The sequence below is a fragment of the Xyrauchen texanus genome, chromosome 8 (genome assembly GCF_025860055.1).
Source record: "Xyrauchen texanus isolate HMW12.3.18 chromosome 8, RBS_HiC_50CHRs, whole genome shotgun sequence".
NCBI classification, from domain to species: Eukaryota; Metazoa; Chordata; class Actinopteri; order Cypriniformes; family Catostomidae; genus Xyrauchen; species Xyrauchen texanus.
Window position 1 is genome coordinate 454,176 of NC_068283.1, and position 17,812 is coordinate 471,987.

At 45.4% G+C, this 17,812-nt stretch overlaps 1 protein-coding gene across 1 annotated transcript in view; it reads right to left on the minus strand.

Moving 5' to 3' along the window:
* Window positions 1-894: 894 nt before the first annotated feature.
* The window catches only part of LOC127647470 (5-hydroxytryptamine receptor 3A-like), a 32,663-nt gene continuing 15,745 nt past the window's right edge, over window positions 895-17,812 (minus strand). Inside the window, exons 8-10 of the mRNA XM_052131735.1 lie at window positions 7,963-8,173; window positions 7,275-7,424; window positions 895-1,524 (exon numbers count right to left, since the gene is read on the minus strand). Of these exons, the coding sequence (XP_051987695.1) occupies window positions 1,202-1,524; window positions 7,275-7,424; window positions 7,963-8,173 (684 nt within the window). The 3' untranslated portion in view covers window positions 895-1,201. The remainder of the gene's footprint in view (window positions 1,525-7,274; window positions 7,425-7,962; window positions 8,174-17,812) is intronic.

Consider the following 17,812-nt stretch of genomic DNA (forward strand, 5'->3'; position numbering starts at 1 on the left):
CAATATTTCTTCATATTTATACATTTTTGGACTAAAATCTCTAATGGATATTATTTATTGGGCTCTTGCAATGAGAAGCATACCGAATCTGTGTTTGGCTGTAAGACAATAAAGGTCAGAAATTCCAGTTTCATTTTCCATGTTTTGATTATCACTCTTGATACATTTAATAAAATCGTATTGTTGTAACTTTGCGATCATCAAAATTGCTTTAAAATATCAAATATTGAGACCCAGATCTTTCAAATGATATATTAGATGTTAATATTAGTTTACCATTTCACAGTGTCAACATGCATTAAACAAATTAAATATAAATAAATACTCGTGTTTATTTTTGACCCACCCATCATTAAGAGGTTAAACGATTAAAATGCACCTCCGCTTCGCGTGGTTCTTCACCTCCACATTGCGCAATAAAATAATTTAATGCACACTGTGCATTAAAAAGGGTTAATCCACAATGCTGTGGATTAACCCTTTCTTCATGTTAACTAATGTTAACAAATGAAACCTTATTGTAAAGTGTTACCAACATATATCACTTTAAACATGAACCAAGATCAATAAGTGCTGAAAAAGTATTGTTCATTTTTAGTTCATGTTTACTAATACAACCTTATTGTGAAGTGTTACCAAATTCTTTCTCATTTTCCAGCTTAATTTGCAGAGAGTAAATGTATCTTAAAAAGTGTGGCATGGAGACCCTTAGAAGACAGAAAGTGATTTATTTATTTTTTATGAAGTTAATTTTTAGATTTTGTTAATTGTAATTAAATGTAAAGAATTTGTACACAAACAAATGAGAAAAGAATAACACAGAGATAAAACAGCTCTATGACTGAGTTCAATATTTCAATTTATACAAAATGAACACTGTATACAGTACATGATTATTATATCTGTAAAAACTGCTGCTTTTGTATTTATTGTTAGCTATTATTTATATAAGTGTTAATTGTATGGCATAACTGTTTGATATCACCATTTTCACACAGTCGTTGCAAGTATTCCAATAAATGCATAAATAGATGTTTACAGTTCTTTATACCTTTGAAAAATCTACCCTACGTAATAAAGTTATTACACTAGACAATACAACAAATCAAAATCTGTTTCACAGAAAACATACAGAAATGGATACATGATGATTGGTGATGAAAAATTTATATAAATCAAACCATAGTATTGTTTGTATTAATTAATAAAAATAGTAATAAGTTTCTGTGTCATTATAAAAATACCAATATCCATGATCGAAAGAATTGTCATTATCCCAGGGAATTGTCTTTTGGGCTTTACAAATCTCTGTTCTGGTGATAATACAAAGACTTATGAAGTAAATTATGTACATTAAGAAAAAAAACCAAAAACAGATTTTGTCCATGCGTTCTGCAAAATCCTCATTGCTATCTGTCACTTCCTCTTTATAATCAATGTTCTCCAAAAAGTTCACTATTTTCTGGAGTGAAGCCGTCTCTGAAGCCAGATCATCAGACTTGGTTGTTGCAATCGCATCAATCTCTGTTAATGAAGACCACATCTTTATTTTTCATGTTAATCTAATGGAGCTTCAATTTTTTGTTTTTGTTTGTTTGCTTCATTACTTGACCATAACATACAAATTACATAACACACCAAGTCAGCACTAAGCCTTAAAGAGATAGTTCCCCCAGTCACAATCAGTGTTGGGTGTAATCTGTTATGTTTTAGTACTCAGATTCAGATGAATCAAATTTAATGACTTTGAATTAAGTTAATAACTTTGAATTACTTGGGTTACACATATTTCTGAAATATATTGTATATGTAGAACACATTTAAAACAAAAATGACGTTAATATGTACATCTGTTTGTGTTCCGTGACAGGTGAAGTGCACGCGACCCCTCCCGAATTAAAGAACAAGGTGGAAATAAAGACATTAGTTTGAATTTGTTGAGGGTAAAAACAAACTATTCTATGGAATGAGTTTTAGAAACATTTTTTTATTAGATAATCCGTAAAGTCAGTAACCTGATTATGATTATATTAATAGAAATTTGTAGTACATAAAATTTTTTGGAGTAACTTCCATTCACCATTCCATTCACAAAACAGGTCACCATTCACTTTCATTGTATGGAAGAAAGATGTAATGGAAGTGAACAGTAACTGAGGTGGTCATTCTGCCAAACGTCTTGGGTTACATGTGTAAAACTTGTTCTCTGAAAAAAGCAGAACGAGATGCTGCGCTGCTAAGCGCTATGGGGAACAATCCTAGTTGTGACCGAGCTGTGAATAATGTGTGTAACACGTCAATGAACATTGACCGGAATTTATAGCCTCGGCTGATGTAATCATTAGATGCACCTGAGGCCAGGCTATAAATGGATGCGTCACCAGGTGTCGTCAGATACTTCTTTTTGAAGAGCAGTCCTGGGACGTCCCAGTGCGGCAAAGAAGCACAGAATCTCGTTCCGCTTTTTTCAGGGAACAAGGTTTACACATGCATCCCGAGATGTTCCCTTTACAAAAAGCTTCACTATGATACACAATACCCACGCCGCCGACCCCTACGGTTGTGCAGTGTACTCACAAAAATGCGAGAGGTCTCAGACACAAGCTTCAGATGTTGATTCAAGGGCATAAGAGCCCAGAGTAGCATAAACATCTAAACCATAAAATTTTGATGAATGTGTGCGGAGAGGACCAGCCTGCCGCATCACAAACTTGTTCAGGCATGAGCGGAGATGTCGACTCAAGGGCATAAGAGCCTGGAATGCAGAACATCTAACCCATAAAGTTCGATGAATGTGTGCGAAGAGAACCCTATCGCAACACAAACTTGTCATAAAAACTGATGAATGTGAGTGGAGAGGACCAGCCTGCCGCATCACGAACTTGTTCAGGCATGAGCTGAGATGTCAACTCAAGGACATAAGAGTCCGGAGTAGCAAAGCATCTAACCCATAAAGTTCGATGAATGTGTGCGAAGAGGAACCCTATCGCAACACAAACTTGTCATAAAAACTGATGAATGTGAGCGGAGAGGACCAGCCTGCCGCATCACAAACTTGTCCAGACATGAGCTTGAGATGTCGTCTCAAGGGCATAAGAGCCCGGAGTGGTAGAACATCCAAACTATAAAAATCTAATGAATGCGTGCGGATAGGACAACCTGCCGCATCACAAACTTGCTGCAGAGGGAGACCTCTAGCCATGGTTTTAGAGGTGGAGAGCCCTCTGGTAGAGTGCTTGACCGCACACCTCATAGGCCCGGGCAATAATGAGGATGCCTCTTAGAGGGCACCCCGCCCACCAAGCCGTGTCAAACCCAAGAGGGGGGCTGGGCAACTCGGGGAGAAGTAGAGGAGACATTGTGTTATCAACAGAGACGAAGAGGTTCTCTTCTGCCCTGAAAAATCTACCCAGATCTGTTCCAAGTGGAGGGAGCCCTAGAACTTGAAATGGTCTCGATAACCTCAAGATAAAACCCTGTGAACCTCATTTGGTACCCTTAGGGGCCAGACATGAAAGGTTTCACAATTCGGGCCAAGGATGAGAAGGTCCTCCCTGTTCGGAATCACCAAAGGCAAGCCATCGAGGAGAGGTATTAACTCCGAGAAACATATCCTGTTCGGCCAGCGCAGCGCCATTAAAAGGAGGCAAGACCCTTGCTGGTGAACATTGCCAAGACTCCCGGGAGCAGAGAAACCAGGGAAAGAAACGCATACAGACGCATTCTGGGTCATGTATGTGTCTTAACGTCCAGACCCAAGGGGGCTGGGTGATTTCAGAGAGAAGTAGAGGAGACATTGCGCTATTCATAGAGGCGAAGAGATCCTCTTCTGCCCCAAGATCTCTCCCAAACTTGTTCCAAGTGGAAAAAGCCTGGCATTTAAAAAGGTCTCGATAACCTCAGGAGAAAGCCCTGTGTCCCTCAGTTGGTACCCTTTGGGGCCAAACATGAAAGATTCCACAATTCGGGGCAGGGATGAAATATTGCCCTGTGCCTGAGATAGAAGATCCTTCCTGTTCGGAATCGCCCAAGGCGAGCCATCGAGGGAAGAGATTAGTTCCGAGAACCAAGCCCTGTTCGGCCAGTGCGGTGCTATCAGTAAGAGGCAAAAACCCTTGCTGGCGAACTCTGGGCAACTACTACCTTAGGGTGGAGTTCTTAACTCCCCTGTTGGTATTTTCTGTCTGGACAGTAAATCTGCTTCCACATACGGGCATCAAGGGATATAACTGACCTGAGTGACCGACGCGTCAGAAATACAGCTGACAAAAACGTGGGTCTCATTGATTATTTATGTAAGAGGCTACCGCTGTATTGTCCACCCGCACCAAGACATGGCAGCCTCAGGAGGAGGTATTTCAGGGCCAGAAATACAGCCATCAACCCGAGACAGTGACTGTGACAACCGAGCTGACGACCCTCCTATCCCCTTAAGCTGGACGACCACTTAAGGCCGCTACCCCGCCCGTCAGGGAGGTGTCTGTCGTTAGCAGCCTGCGACAACAAGACGCACCTAGAGTGGGACCCAAGGCAGAAAACCGGGGTCTGAACCATATAGAAAGGGAACGAAGCCTGAGGTGCATAACCCTTATTAGCCTAGGGGTTTTGAAAAATGGTCTCATGAGCAGAAGGTCCAGAGGGATCACCAAGGACGTGGTCGCCCTGAGACCTGGAAATCATTGATACTGATAACAGTGCAACCTTGACCTAGCCTGACTTTGCTCAGCGGGAGACAGTTGTGCCCGCATTGTGATTGAACTCCATAGGATGCCCCGATAGACAGTGTTCTGAGTTGGAGAGAGGACGCTTTTCTTGGCGTTGAGCCTCAACCCCAGAGAAACAGATGAGCTAAGACGATGTCCCTGTGCTGAACTGCCAGTTCCTGGACTGCGCTAGGATCAGCCAGTCGTCTACATAATTCAGATGCCCCGGAGTCGCAAGGAGCCAGTGCTACATCATGCATTGTGAATGTGCGGGTAAAAAGGGCTAGGCAGAGTGAAAGAACCTGAAACTGTAAGACTTCGCTCCCAGAAGCAAACCTCAGGAACTTTCCATGTTGTTGCAGAACTTCTAAATGAAGTATAGAAGTGTGTCATAAGATCGATGGTGACCAGCCAAACGAGTTGTAGGGCTTGAGACAGGACCGTCTTGATAGGCATCATCTAGGACTTAAACACCCACAGGCAGTTCAAGCTTTAAGATCTAAGCCAGACGCCACCCCTCACCCTCCATGGGAAACGGGACGTATTTAGTGTAATAACCTAACTCTCTCTCTGGAAGGGGAACACATACCATGGCCCATTTAACCAGGAGATTGAGGTGTTTGTTTTTACATAAAAAAGAAATCCGGTTTACAGTAGTGATAACACGCCGTTGAAACATGGAAAAGCGGCGAGTGAATTAAATCCTGATGCCCTTATAAGACCCACAGAAAAGAATATATCTAGCAGAAGTTTCCACAATGCCAGGATCTCTGAGATGGGTATTAGATTTTAACACTTCCTGTTGAGGGGTTGTCTAGTGTTTCACGTCCTGAATAAAATGCAGGAACAGCAAAAACACCCAATTTTGACGGAAGCCTCTGCAACCCAAAACACCAAGAGGTGGCGGGAATGGAGGGGCTTCGAGGGGGTACCGGGAGGGTTGAAGTGAAGCACGCGCCCCGTCCCGAGGGGAGCTACCCCCTAGTCTAAGCGCAAGACCATCAGGGTTTTCTCTTACTAGAAATTATAGTCCTGAGATCTTGCTTTGGGGGCTGGCGAGGGCGGCGAGACTGTCCCCAATCCATGGGAAGAGGAGCACGACTCCCCATGCTTTGCTTTTGAGCCTCCCTTCAGACAGGACCGAGGTGGGTCTGAGGCTTGCTCATTCAAGCGCAGAACCCACACTCAGGTCGTCCAGGAGGTCAGCCTGGTATGTCTGTAAAACAGCATAGTGTGCAGAGCAGCACCAGCCTGACCTGCTGCTTGATAAGCCCTTCCCACTAAAGTGGAGGTTGTCCTACAAGGCTTTGAGGGGAGAGAGAGCTTCTTAAGTGACGATGCCGAGCCCAGAGAGAGATAGCCCGCAAGCGTCTCTCCGACCGGCGGCATCACTGAATACCCCCGTGCCTCAGCACCCACGATAGAAATTATAATGACGTCGAGGGTATGTGAATACGGGAAGAATTTTTTCAAAAATATTTTTTAGGGGTTCCTCCATGAGCGAGAAAGCTCTTCATGGAGGTTATCAAAGAAGGGAAGGGACTCATGACTCAGTCTCTTTCTTAGACTGGAAGATAAAATCTATCCCCTAATTTGGAGGGTTTGGGGGTCTCTTTTCCACCTGGCCAGTCCAACTGGTGTCTGGCAACCGCACGAGTAACAACATCGAACAATTCCTCCATAGATTTTTTATCGCGGACGGAAAGCTTGTGGCGGGAAGAGAATCGCAATCCTCCTCATGATCCGAAGAAGCGTCGGAACACACTTCGAGATCATGTGAAGGACCAGCTGGGTTTGGGGAGAGAGCGAGAGAAAGGGATAAACCCGTCTCTTACTCCTCAGCCAAATCTATGCAAGAGCCCCACGAACAATCTTTTTTTTTTTTTTTGTGAGTGCTGACTCCCGGAAGCAAGCGAGGCGAGCGCGAAGCACTTTGCCTGAAAGCAAATCGCAGTGCTCGCACCCGCCCTGCTGCAACGCGAGAGCAGCGTGCTATTCCCCCAAACAAACAGAGCAAAAACTGATGCTGTTCTCTTCAGCTATAGAGCGAGAACAGGGGAACACGCATCGTTTGCGGCTTTCAGTCATTCTCTCTTTTTTTTCTTTTCTTTTTTTTAAAAATATATATATATATATAATATTTACTAAAAGGAAGAGAAAAGGTTCACTACACACTGCCTAACAAATTCTAACTCCTAACAGAGGAAATAAAGTTTTGACAGGGTTTGTGAAACACACACAGCCACAGAATCGCTCTGAAAAAAGAGTATCTGACGACACCTGGTGACGCATCCATTTATAGCCTGGCCTCAGGTGCATCTAATGATTACATCAGCCGAGGATATAAATTCCGGTCAATGTTCATTGACGTGTTACACACATTATTCACAGCTCAGTCACAACTAGGATTGTTCCCCATAGCGCTTAGCAGCGCAGCATTATAGTGAAGCTTTTTGTAAAGGGAACATCTCCTTTTGTGACCACAGATGAAAGAAAGTGATGACAAATTAGATTTTTAGGTAAACTGTCTCTTTAAGTGAATAAGCCCTTGTGTTTGAAGTCTTCTCTTACCTTCTACCTGATCCATTCTGCAATGCTTTTTTTTGGTGCTCTTCGAGTGTCTACAAAACATGATGTTGTCTTCTAAAGCCAGGCGTGTTAGCACTATGGAAGCCACCATACTCAAGACCAAAGAGACCAGACAGAAGCAGAAGTGATAATCTTTGGAGCAAAAACCAGAGTTACATGTCATTTACTTGTGCTGTGGAGTATTCTAGAGGATTAATCAATTGTATTTATTAGGGCTTTCGATTTAATGTGCTGATTTAGTGCAATCAATAAAATAAAACGTGTTCTTGAAAGCTGGATGACGTACAATAGAATGTGGGGATATCGAGATAGGATTATCAAAGTTACAACTACCTTTAACTTGACACTGTGTCCTAAAATGCAAGGTTTATGAAAAAACAACAACAACAACAAAATGAGAAACACTACAAAAGCGTATAGAAGCATATAGACCAGTATTAAAAAAATGCAAGAATGTGTTCTGTGAGAACAGGACAGATTGATGAACTCAATTGAAAAATGGATTGCTGTCGAATGTAGTCTTATGTTTAATGATATGGGAATAAAAACAAGCAATATATTCACTTCTAGACACTTTTTGTATTGTCTAATCAATGCTTAATCAATGTTAACTGAAGCCCAGCATGACACTGAGAAAAATGCAGGTCCTTTGTTTTGCAATTTCTCTTACGAAGGAGAGGGCTACACCTTCCACCACTGGGAAGACGGTCGTTGAGGATGAGGAGGAACATGGTTAAGCTCAGGACCAATGTGACCTTCAGGTTGTTGCGTTCTCCTCCATAAACAGGCAAAGCAAAGCTCACCAGGTCGGCCAGCATTATCAGTACACTGGGAAGGATCAGGGTCATAGTAGCGCTGAAAGGATTAATGGATAACTTGACCTGTGTACAGATCCCAGGAAAAAGAATAAAAGTTAATTAAGTCCTCACATTAACACCTTTTGCATAATAAGCAACAATCTTTATCAGCAGGTTGACTTATGATCAGTTCTCTTACGAGAGGTTCTCTCGTATTGCGTAAGCTAGCTTACGCTACGGGAAAGATTCATCTTTTCTGAGATATTGAAGCCAAAAAATTATCCTTAATTTTGTATCCATTGTCAACGCAGTGCGGCAGATGCAGGCCTTGAGCGGGCTAGCTAGCGAGCTCATAGGTTGCTCTGCGGCAACTGCTGCAGCCTATAGACGAGCTTGGGCGAACTCGCATCCAATGAGAGGCGTCCGCACGCTCACTGCATCAAAGCCCGCCAAAATGGGCGTGACTAGAGTGCATATAAGCGTAGTTCGTAGGCTGGAACCCTGATTTTCATCTCTTCAGCGAAGCTCTTCGCATCTCTGACCCAGAAGCCGCGTCGCCATTCGAGGGGCATCAAGCAAGCGTGGACAGCGCTCGAAGAAGCCGGCCGTCTTCGCCACCTTCAGCCGTCCTGCGAGCTACGCCATCCGGCGACGTATCCTTTTTAAAGCAAGCTAGTGCTTAAGAACTTCACAAAAGAGTACGAGCGTCTTTTTAAAGATGCCTCGCTCCACTTGCGCCTCATGCCGCGCCCCTTTCAGCACCGGAGACCGCCACATCATCTGCGCTCTCTGCCTGGGACTGGGGCATGCAGAGCTCGCCCTCGCTGAAGGCGGATGCGATCTCTGTGAGGAGCTGCCGATGTCGACCCTGCGGGCTCGACTCGAAGCGCTCAGGACCGAAGCCGCCGCGCCGCCTTCTATTCAGCCGCGCAGAAAAAGCGCCGCTCTCAAAGGCTGCCGGAACCAGTGGTAGAAGCGATTGCCTCGCCGGAGCCCATTCCTCGAGCATCACCTTCACCCTCCCCGCCCACCCGGGACGCGCAGTTGCCACCGAGCGGCTGCTCTGCTGCCATCTCGGACGAAGATGTTCCATCATGGCTTCGGACAACGAGGAGTGGTCAGGCTCACACGCCTCCTCCTCGGCCCAGGAATCCAGCAGGACCCACGCCGGAGTCGAAGGGGAACTAACACGCCTCCTCACACAGGCCGTCGACCGCCTCGGGCTCGAGTGGTCACCGCCCCCTGAGCAGGCACCCAACAGACTCGACAGCTGCTTTCTTCAGAGCCGCCGCCGCACAGCACCCGCTACCCGGGCTGCTCCCTTCCTGCCGGAACTCCACGCCGAGCTTTCCAAATCTTGGAACGCGCCTTTCTCAGCCAGGGTCCGATCCCACATCTCCACCTCTCTTGCTTCGGTGGACGGCACCACCGAGAATGGCTACGCTTCCATCCCTCCGGTCGAGGATGCGGTAGCAGCACACCTTTGCCCACCCTCCGGGAGATGGCGGTCTAAACCAGTGCTCCCGTCTAAGGCCTGCAGAACAACTTCCGCCTGTGTTGGCCACGCCTATTCCGCCGCCGGCCAAGCTGCATCTGCTCTGCACTCTATGGCCGTTTTACAGATCCTCCAAGCGGACCTTCTACGGGAGTGGGATGAGGAAAGCAGGCATCCAGAGGCGGTTGCAGACATAAGAAGTGCGACGGACCTCACCCTCCGCGCTACCAAAGCTGCAGCCCAAGCTATAGGGAAGTGCATGGCCGCGCTGACTGTGACCGAAAGACATCTGTGGCTAACGCTAGCCGACATGGGAGAAGCAGAGCGCTCTACGTTCCTCAACGCACCGCTCTCTCCATCCGGTCTCTTCGGCTCCGCAGTGAGTGGTATCATTGACCGGTTTTCAGAGGTCCAGAAAGCCACACAAGCCATGAATCTCTTTCTGCCTCGTCGCGCTAACTCCTCTGCAGGCCGCCCACGTGAGCCTCCTGCACGAGCCTCTTCACAGCGCCCAGCTCAGCAAAGCCAGACTTCTCAGCGTCGACAGGCGGCCGCCCTCGATCAGCGCTCAGACAGCCGCCGCGAGACCGCCGCCCACGGGCCCGGCCTAGAATCGCGCTGAAACCTGAACAACCGAAGTCCTCCTAGCTTTGTTGACAAAGCGACGGATCAGTCCGCCGCGGCGGACCACCGTCAAAGCTTCGCCCCTGTCAGTCCCCTTCTCTCAGGCTACTACAGTGGTAGATTCAGCAGCCAACAAGCCGGTGTTAACACCCGCTTGCCTGCGCTCAAACGGCGATTTCACGGCGACCCAAAGAAATCTTGTAAAGAGCAAACATGCCCTATGTGTAGAAAATGTGCCCACAACCCAGTGTTCACCCCTACACACAAGCATTACACATCCCGTGTCCCTATCAGAGCACACTCACATAAAGCGGTTACGAACCGCTCGAGTGTTAGAGTTAATAAACGCGCCCACGAGCCCGTGTGCGCGCCCCTCCTCTGCCCGCTCTGTCACACGGCCAGCAAACACCTCTCCGCATCAACATTACGCTTCAAAGCGTGGGAAGATATTCCAGGGATATCCGAATGGGTGTTAAGCACAATAAAACAGGGCTATTTGCTCCAGTTCGATCGCCGTCCTCCTCGCTTCAGAGCGCGGCTCGAAACTACTGTGAACACGGAAGCAGCATGCATGCTTCGTTCAGAAATAGCAAACCTTCTGTGCAAAAGGGCCATAGAGAGAGTGCCGCCGCCTCTGAGCGAGTCGGGTTTTTACAGCCGTTATTTTCTTGTCCCCAAGAAAGACGGCGGCCTCAGACCAATATTAGATCTCAGGGTTTTGAACAAAGCGCTTGCAAAAAGACCGTTCAAAATGCTTACAACCAGCAAACTCCTAGCGCATGTGCGCCAGGGGGACTGGTTTATTTCTCTATACTTTAAATTCAGATAAATCCCCGTCACAGGCCATTCTTGAGATTCGCCTTCGACGGCCAGGTTTATCAATACACCGTCCTTCCGTTTGGCCTGTCCTTAGCACCCCGTACTTTCACAAAGTGCATGGACGCAGCGCTCGCACCCCTGCGGAGTCAGGGTTTGTGAATTCTGAACTATTTGGACGATTGGCTGATTTTGGCACAATCACATACGGTGTTCCTGTCTCAAAGGACAGTTCTCCTCAGTCATCTGAACAGTTTTGGCCTTGCAGTCAATTGGACCAAGAGCTCACTACAGCCCAGTCAGGCAATTTCCTTCCTTGGAATAGAACTAGACTCAGTGGCAATGACGGCTCGCTTAGCTACACAGCGCGCGTGCCATGTTCAGCGACTAGCCGCGTCCTTTCAGATGAACAGCCTCACACCTCTGAAAAAATTTCAGAGAGTGCTAGGTTACATGGCCTCAGCCGCAGCAGTACTTCAGCTGGGTTTACTGCGCATGCGCCCGCTTCAGCATTGGCTAAACACCCGCGCGTCTTGCCGGGCTTGGGCCACAGGCCGCCAGCCGATCAGAGTGACTCAGACCTGTATCTCAGCTCTGCAGCCCTGGACAGTGGCCGAATGGTACCAGCGGGGAGTGACGATGGGAGCTGTATCTCGCCGAAAAGTCATTTCGACAGACGCGTCCAACACGGGTTGGGGCGCAGTCTGCGAGGGCTCTCCGGTTTTTGGCCTATGGTCAGTTCAGGAAAAGCTCCTTCACATAAATTGTCTGGAAATGATAGCGGTCGAGTACGCACTCGTGCGCTTCCTCCCGGTCATTCAGGGTCACCACGTCCTGGTCCGTTCGGACAACAGATCCGTGGTATCCTATCTAAACCGTCAGGGCGGTGTCAGATCCAGGAACCTCTTCCATCTGACGAAACGCATACTGAGTTGGTCCCAGTGCCACCTGCGCTCGCTGAGGGCGACGCACGTGCCAGGCCACCTGAACGACGGCCCAGACAGACTGTCCAGAGACAATATTCCCCCAGGGGAATGGTCCCTGCACGCTCAAACAGTCCAGACGTTATGGCGCATATTCGGCAGAGCAGAGATAGACCTCTTTGCGTCAGAAGAGAACTCTCACTGCCCAGTATTTTTCTCGAAAAGCGAGGACGCACTGGCCCAGGACTGGCCCAACCACCCGCTTTACGCCTTCCCTCCCGTCTCGCTATTGCCACAGGTAATGCAGAGGATCAGGGAAACGCGCCACTCGGTGCTCCTCATAGCCCCGCGCTGGGAGAATCAAACATGGTTCCCGGAGCTTACGCAGCTGTCACTGACAGCCCCGTGGCCCATCCCAGTGAGAGCAGATCTCCTCTCGCAAGCTCGCAGCACGATCTGGCATCCCCACCCAGAGCGCTGGGCGCTACACGCGTGGGTGATCAACGACTACCCGTCGCTTTGCCAGAAGGAGTAATAAACACCATCATACACGCTAGAGCCCCCTCCACGAGAAGACTCTATGCGTCAAAATGGTCTGTGTTTTCAAAATGGTGCACCGACAGAGACCTGGACTCACGGACATGTGGGGTATCGCCGCTGGTTGTGTTTTTACAAGAGCTGCTGGATAAGGGCAGATCCCCATCCACGCTCAAAGTGTACGTGGCGGCCGTCGCGGCATTCGCTGAACCCCTGCACGGCCAGTCACAGGGTAAAAACGAGCTGGTCATCCGCTTCCTCAGGGGAGCTAGAAGGATGAACCCTCCGCGCCCCCTATCGGTTCCTATCTGGGATCTTTCTATAGTTCTCGAAGCTATGAAAGCCCCTCCCTTCGAACCGCTTCAATCCGTGGATGTGAAACACCTCTCACTTAAAACCGTTTTTCTAACTGCCCTATCATCAGTTAAACGGGTGGGAGATCTTCATGCGCTGTCTGTTAGCGCTGCGTGTCTTGAGTTTGGACCAAGTGACTCCAAGGTAATTTTAAAGCCTAGACACGGCTATGTCCCCAAGGTGATCGGTACTCCTTTCAGAGCACAGATCATTTCCTTGTCGGCGCTACCAGCATCTGATAGCGAACGCAACGCCAATCTCCTTTGCCCAGTCAGAGCACTGAGATTGTATACTGCGCGCTCCACATCTTTCAGACGCTCTGAGCAGCTTTTCGTTTCGTTTGGAGGGCGCACCAAAGGTCTCGCCGCCTCGAAACAGACACTGTCCAGATGGATAGTGGACGCTATTGCTGCCGCGTGCGGCGTCAAAAGACCTACCATGCCCGCTAGGCATTAGGGCTCACTCCACTAGAGGCATGGCCTCCTCGTGGGCATGGTCCAGCGGGATTTCCATTCACGACATATGTGTGGCAGCGGGCTGGGCTTCCCCCTCCACCTTTGTCAGATTTTACAATCTGGAAGTACCCGCTCTGCAGGCTAAATTGCTAGCGGTTTAATACGCTACAGCTCCCCTGGTGAGCTGCATTAATGGGACACCTTCCACACAGACCGGCACCGCTGCTTTGTCTATGTGCTTATGTACTACACACACACACTGGCCCGCACTCTTGCTGGCCAAATATTAATTCCCCACTCACAAGGGCTCCCCCGGGTCCCCCTTAATTCCCTGGGGCTCATGCAGTGGATGCTTGGCGCGCACGGCGTTGACAAAGGGTTCCCGTAGCGTAAGCTAGCTTACACAATACGAGAGAACCTCTCGTAAGAGAACGAATCGGTTACTAACGTAACCTCGGTTCTCTCTAGATGAGGGAACGAGTATTGCGTAACCGGCCGTGCTCGCGCCACAAGCGATTTTTCGCTTCATTCAATGAAAACCAGGGTTCCAGCCTACGAACTACGCTTATATGCACTCTAGTCACACCCATTTTGGCGGGCTTTGATGCAGTGAGCGCGCGGACGCCTCTCATTGGATGCGAGTTCGCCCAAGCTCGTCTATAGGCTGCAGCAGTTGCCGCAGAGCAACCTATGAGCTCGCTAGCTAGCCCGCTCAAGGTCTGCAGCTGCCACACTGCGTTGACAATGGATACAAAATTAAGGATAATTTTTTGGCTTCAATATCTCAGAAAAGATGAATCTTTCCCGTAGCGTAAGCTAGCTTACGCAATACTCGTTCCCTCATCTAGAGAGAACCGAGGTTACGTTAGTAACCGATTCGTTATGTTGTCTGTTTTATGCTGGCAGTCTTCTTTGACCTATACTGACACATAGTGGTGTGGACATGATTGATTTATTATTTGTGTGAAAAACATAATGAAATTTAAGGCATTATTCACTGATAATCTTCTCCTCCAGTGAGCGTTTAACTTGAGAATAGATGCAACTGGATCAGTCAGACTGGTTTTGTGAACCAGACAGGCTTGCATAGTCTACTGTTCCTAAAAATGTACCACGGTACAATATCGTAATTTAGCTCATTTCCGTACCTGACCCAAATGTGTAAAAATTAAAATAAATTTAGTACAGTTCGGCTGTTCATCTCACTCTTGCTTTTGACAAGATTCTTAGGGCCTTATGAAATCGGTTTTATTTTTTCCTTTTCCATTTTATTTCCACTGAATTCCAGGTTTTCAAATGTTATAAAATGTTATCATTAAAAGACAACTGCCCAATCAAATTAATTTATAGAATTATTATCAAATGAGTACAGAACAATTACTTTTCAACATGTCATTGCATTGTTTTTATAAAGCATCTATGCTGATCTTCACAGCACAATCAAAAACACTACATTGGAATTTATTTATATTTAGTTATATATATATATATATATATATATATATATATATATATATATATTGTTAGTCAAATACAGTGCTGCACGGTGGAGCATCACAGTTTTAATGAAAGCACTATTGAAACTCTTGCTTGTGAGATATAATGTATAAATATAATGTAATGCCGTTTGCTAGATGGGCTAATGTGCTTATTAAACTGCTAAAGGCTATGATATAATGATATAAATATACAGTCTGCATAAGCTACGTGCAAATAAAGTGGTCTGGCCTATGTTGTTAATACACAGTGATGTGATGTTAATGATGCAGTTGTGGCTTCTCACATTCACTTACTGTTGAAACACGTAGCTCAGCAAGACTGTATATGCTATTTGTTTAATTAAACCTCAGCCTTATCTAGTTTAATCATCACATTAGGACATATCGCGATTTTAATTGGATTGTGCATTTATACATATATTTTACCCTAAATATGTAAAATTCAGTGCAAAGATCAAAATCACAGCGGGTGCTTCTGAAAATAGTGGTCTGTATAATAGTCTGAGCCTGGATAATAGTCTGTATAAAGTGGAGATGTATTGTAATTACACACTTGTCTTTAAATATGAAATCATGTTTAAATGCTACCAATTAATCAAAAGAAAATATTTTAAAACGTTAAACCATTTATTGCGTAGTTTTTTCTATGCATGATAGGGATACCACTTATTTTCTTTTCGATACGATACCAATAATTTCAAGTCCAATGTCGTCGATAGCGATACCAATACCGATCATTTAATTGATTGATATTTTTGATACAACATCAGTATTGGAAGTATCGATATTTTAGGATGCCCTTGAGCATGATCTGTTGCTGAAAATGACAGCAAAATGCTGCGCACGCAAATTAGGACATTCTGACATGATCATGCATGTATATTAGTTTTGATGCAGGATTTATGTGTGTTCGCTGGAATTCAAGGAAGTCTGTTTTGCCAACATACAGGATTACATATTCAACTGAGCAGGGGTGTGCATTTATTTTGGTACAGGGGCCACATCAGCCTCTAAGTAGAACATGGAAGATAGAAGATAAAAATATCTGCATAGTTCTTCTATCTTTTAAGACAAGAAAAAAGTAGTACACTTATTCTAATGCGTGATGCAGAATTTGTGTATGCAGTGTATAAAGTGTAAAGAGTATGTGACTGATGGGACTATTCTGCAGTTGCCTGAAGTTTTGCTCTACAATAATACTTCTTTATCCTTTGTTAGAAAAACGGAATAAAGGTGGGGTATAATAATTAAATGTTTATTTTACATCTATACTTCATTGCAATGGTAATTTATTATTCAATTTACATTTACATGTATGCATTTGGCAGACGCTTTGATCCAAAGTGACTTACAGTGCACTTATTACAGGGACAATCCCCCCGGAGCAACCTGGAGTTAAGTGCCTTACTCAAAGACACAATGGTGGTGACTGTGAGGATCAAACCAGCAACCTCCTGATTACCAGTTATTACTACGCCACCACCACTATTAAAACCGACCCAATTTAACAGGGGTCAGTTTTAATAGTAAAATAAAATATTCACGGAAATTATATATTATAAAAGCTTCTTTTAATATTTGATGCAAATCAAACCTGTTTACTTGTTTTACATTTCAAAACATTACCTAGTCATTTACGCGCTCAATGGGTCCCGTCAATACTTTGTCCGTAAATGGTTTGGCATCTCATTTAGTACACAACTGAATAAAATGGGCTGCATGACTATGATAAATGATTGCTGCCAGAGTAAGATTTGCATACAGGTGTGACGGACTTCAACATTTTACAAATTACACAAATAAAATACATTCCTCTCTCGCTTGCTTTTGCTCGCTTGTCAGTGATTACCCCTCTGCGTGTGAATGATGCAAATATATATTTGTGACCTATTAATAAAGTTCATCACTGAAAAGGTTTGTTCTCAGACTTAGTAGCACTAAACAGCTCGCAGAGCCTCATGAATCGACATGGAGTGGCTGTTTCACACATTTCCTTGAGCAGAATATCATGATACCAATCGCTATGTTTTTTAGAATATGAGGGTGCGTGCACACTCACATACATGGTTGCCAGATTGCACAAATCAAGTATAACATTAGGCAGAATATTTCCAATTTGTTCAAGTATAAATCTCTGATTGAGGGGGTCACATCAGCAACACTGAGCAAGTGTTCCCCTAAAATAACATGCACTGAGAAATAGTGCTAAGACCAGACATTTATTAGCAATGTAAATAGGGTCCATTTAAAAATTTTTTCACTTTTTAAAGTTCACAGCAGTGGTTCTCAAACTTTTCAGCCCAAGGACCACCTTTGATCACTCCAAGTGTCAACAAAGTTCCCTCTAACTTTTTTAGCACTGAGGAAATTGAGAATTCTTTTAGTGTAATCTTAAGGACTGTTTTGTTCATCAATATTCCTGTAATTAAGATAACTGATGGTGCTTTTGATACAACGCTCAAATGATTAAGCATTCTTCCACTTTTGAAATATTGCTAAGTTATCTGTTCCTGGTGCAGTAAAGTGAGAACATGCATTTGTGACCTCAAAACAAGATTATTGTAATGCACTGCTGACTGGATGTCCTGCACCTGCGGTCTCTAGAAAGAAATGGGAGTTCTTAATGTAGGGTTCCGCAGGAGGTTGATTATCTAATCCACCAATTGATCTAAAATATACTGTATATTTAGCTGCTGCTTACTTAACTCCAGCAGCAGTCCTTCCAGAATTTGTCCCTACCCCAAGCCGAAAACCATGATCGATTCCTTGGAGATCAAACTTTCACTTCTGACAATGAATAGTCCAATTCCACAAACCTCAGTTGCCTCCTTTGGAGACCGGGCCATCTTTTAAGTTTCAGCGTCCATCTTTTCAGTTTCAGCATCCTCAAGTGACAAACTTTTCTCACATCAAACAATCACACTTGGCTCTTATCTCTAAAATCTATGGGTGTATCTAGAGTATGAACCCGTTGCAAACATCAGCTCGGTAGGACTCTTTCCTTGGTACCACCTACCGTT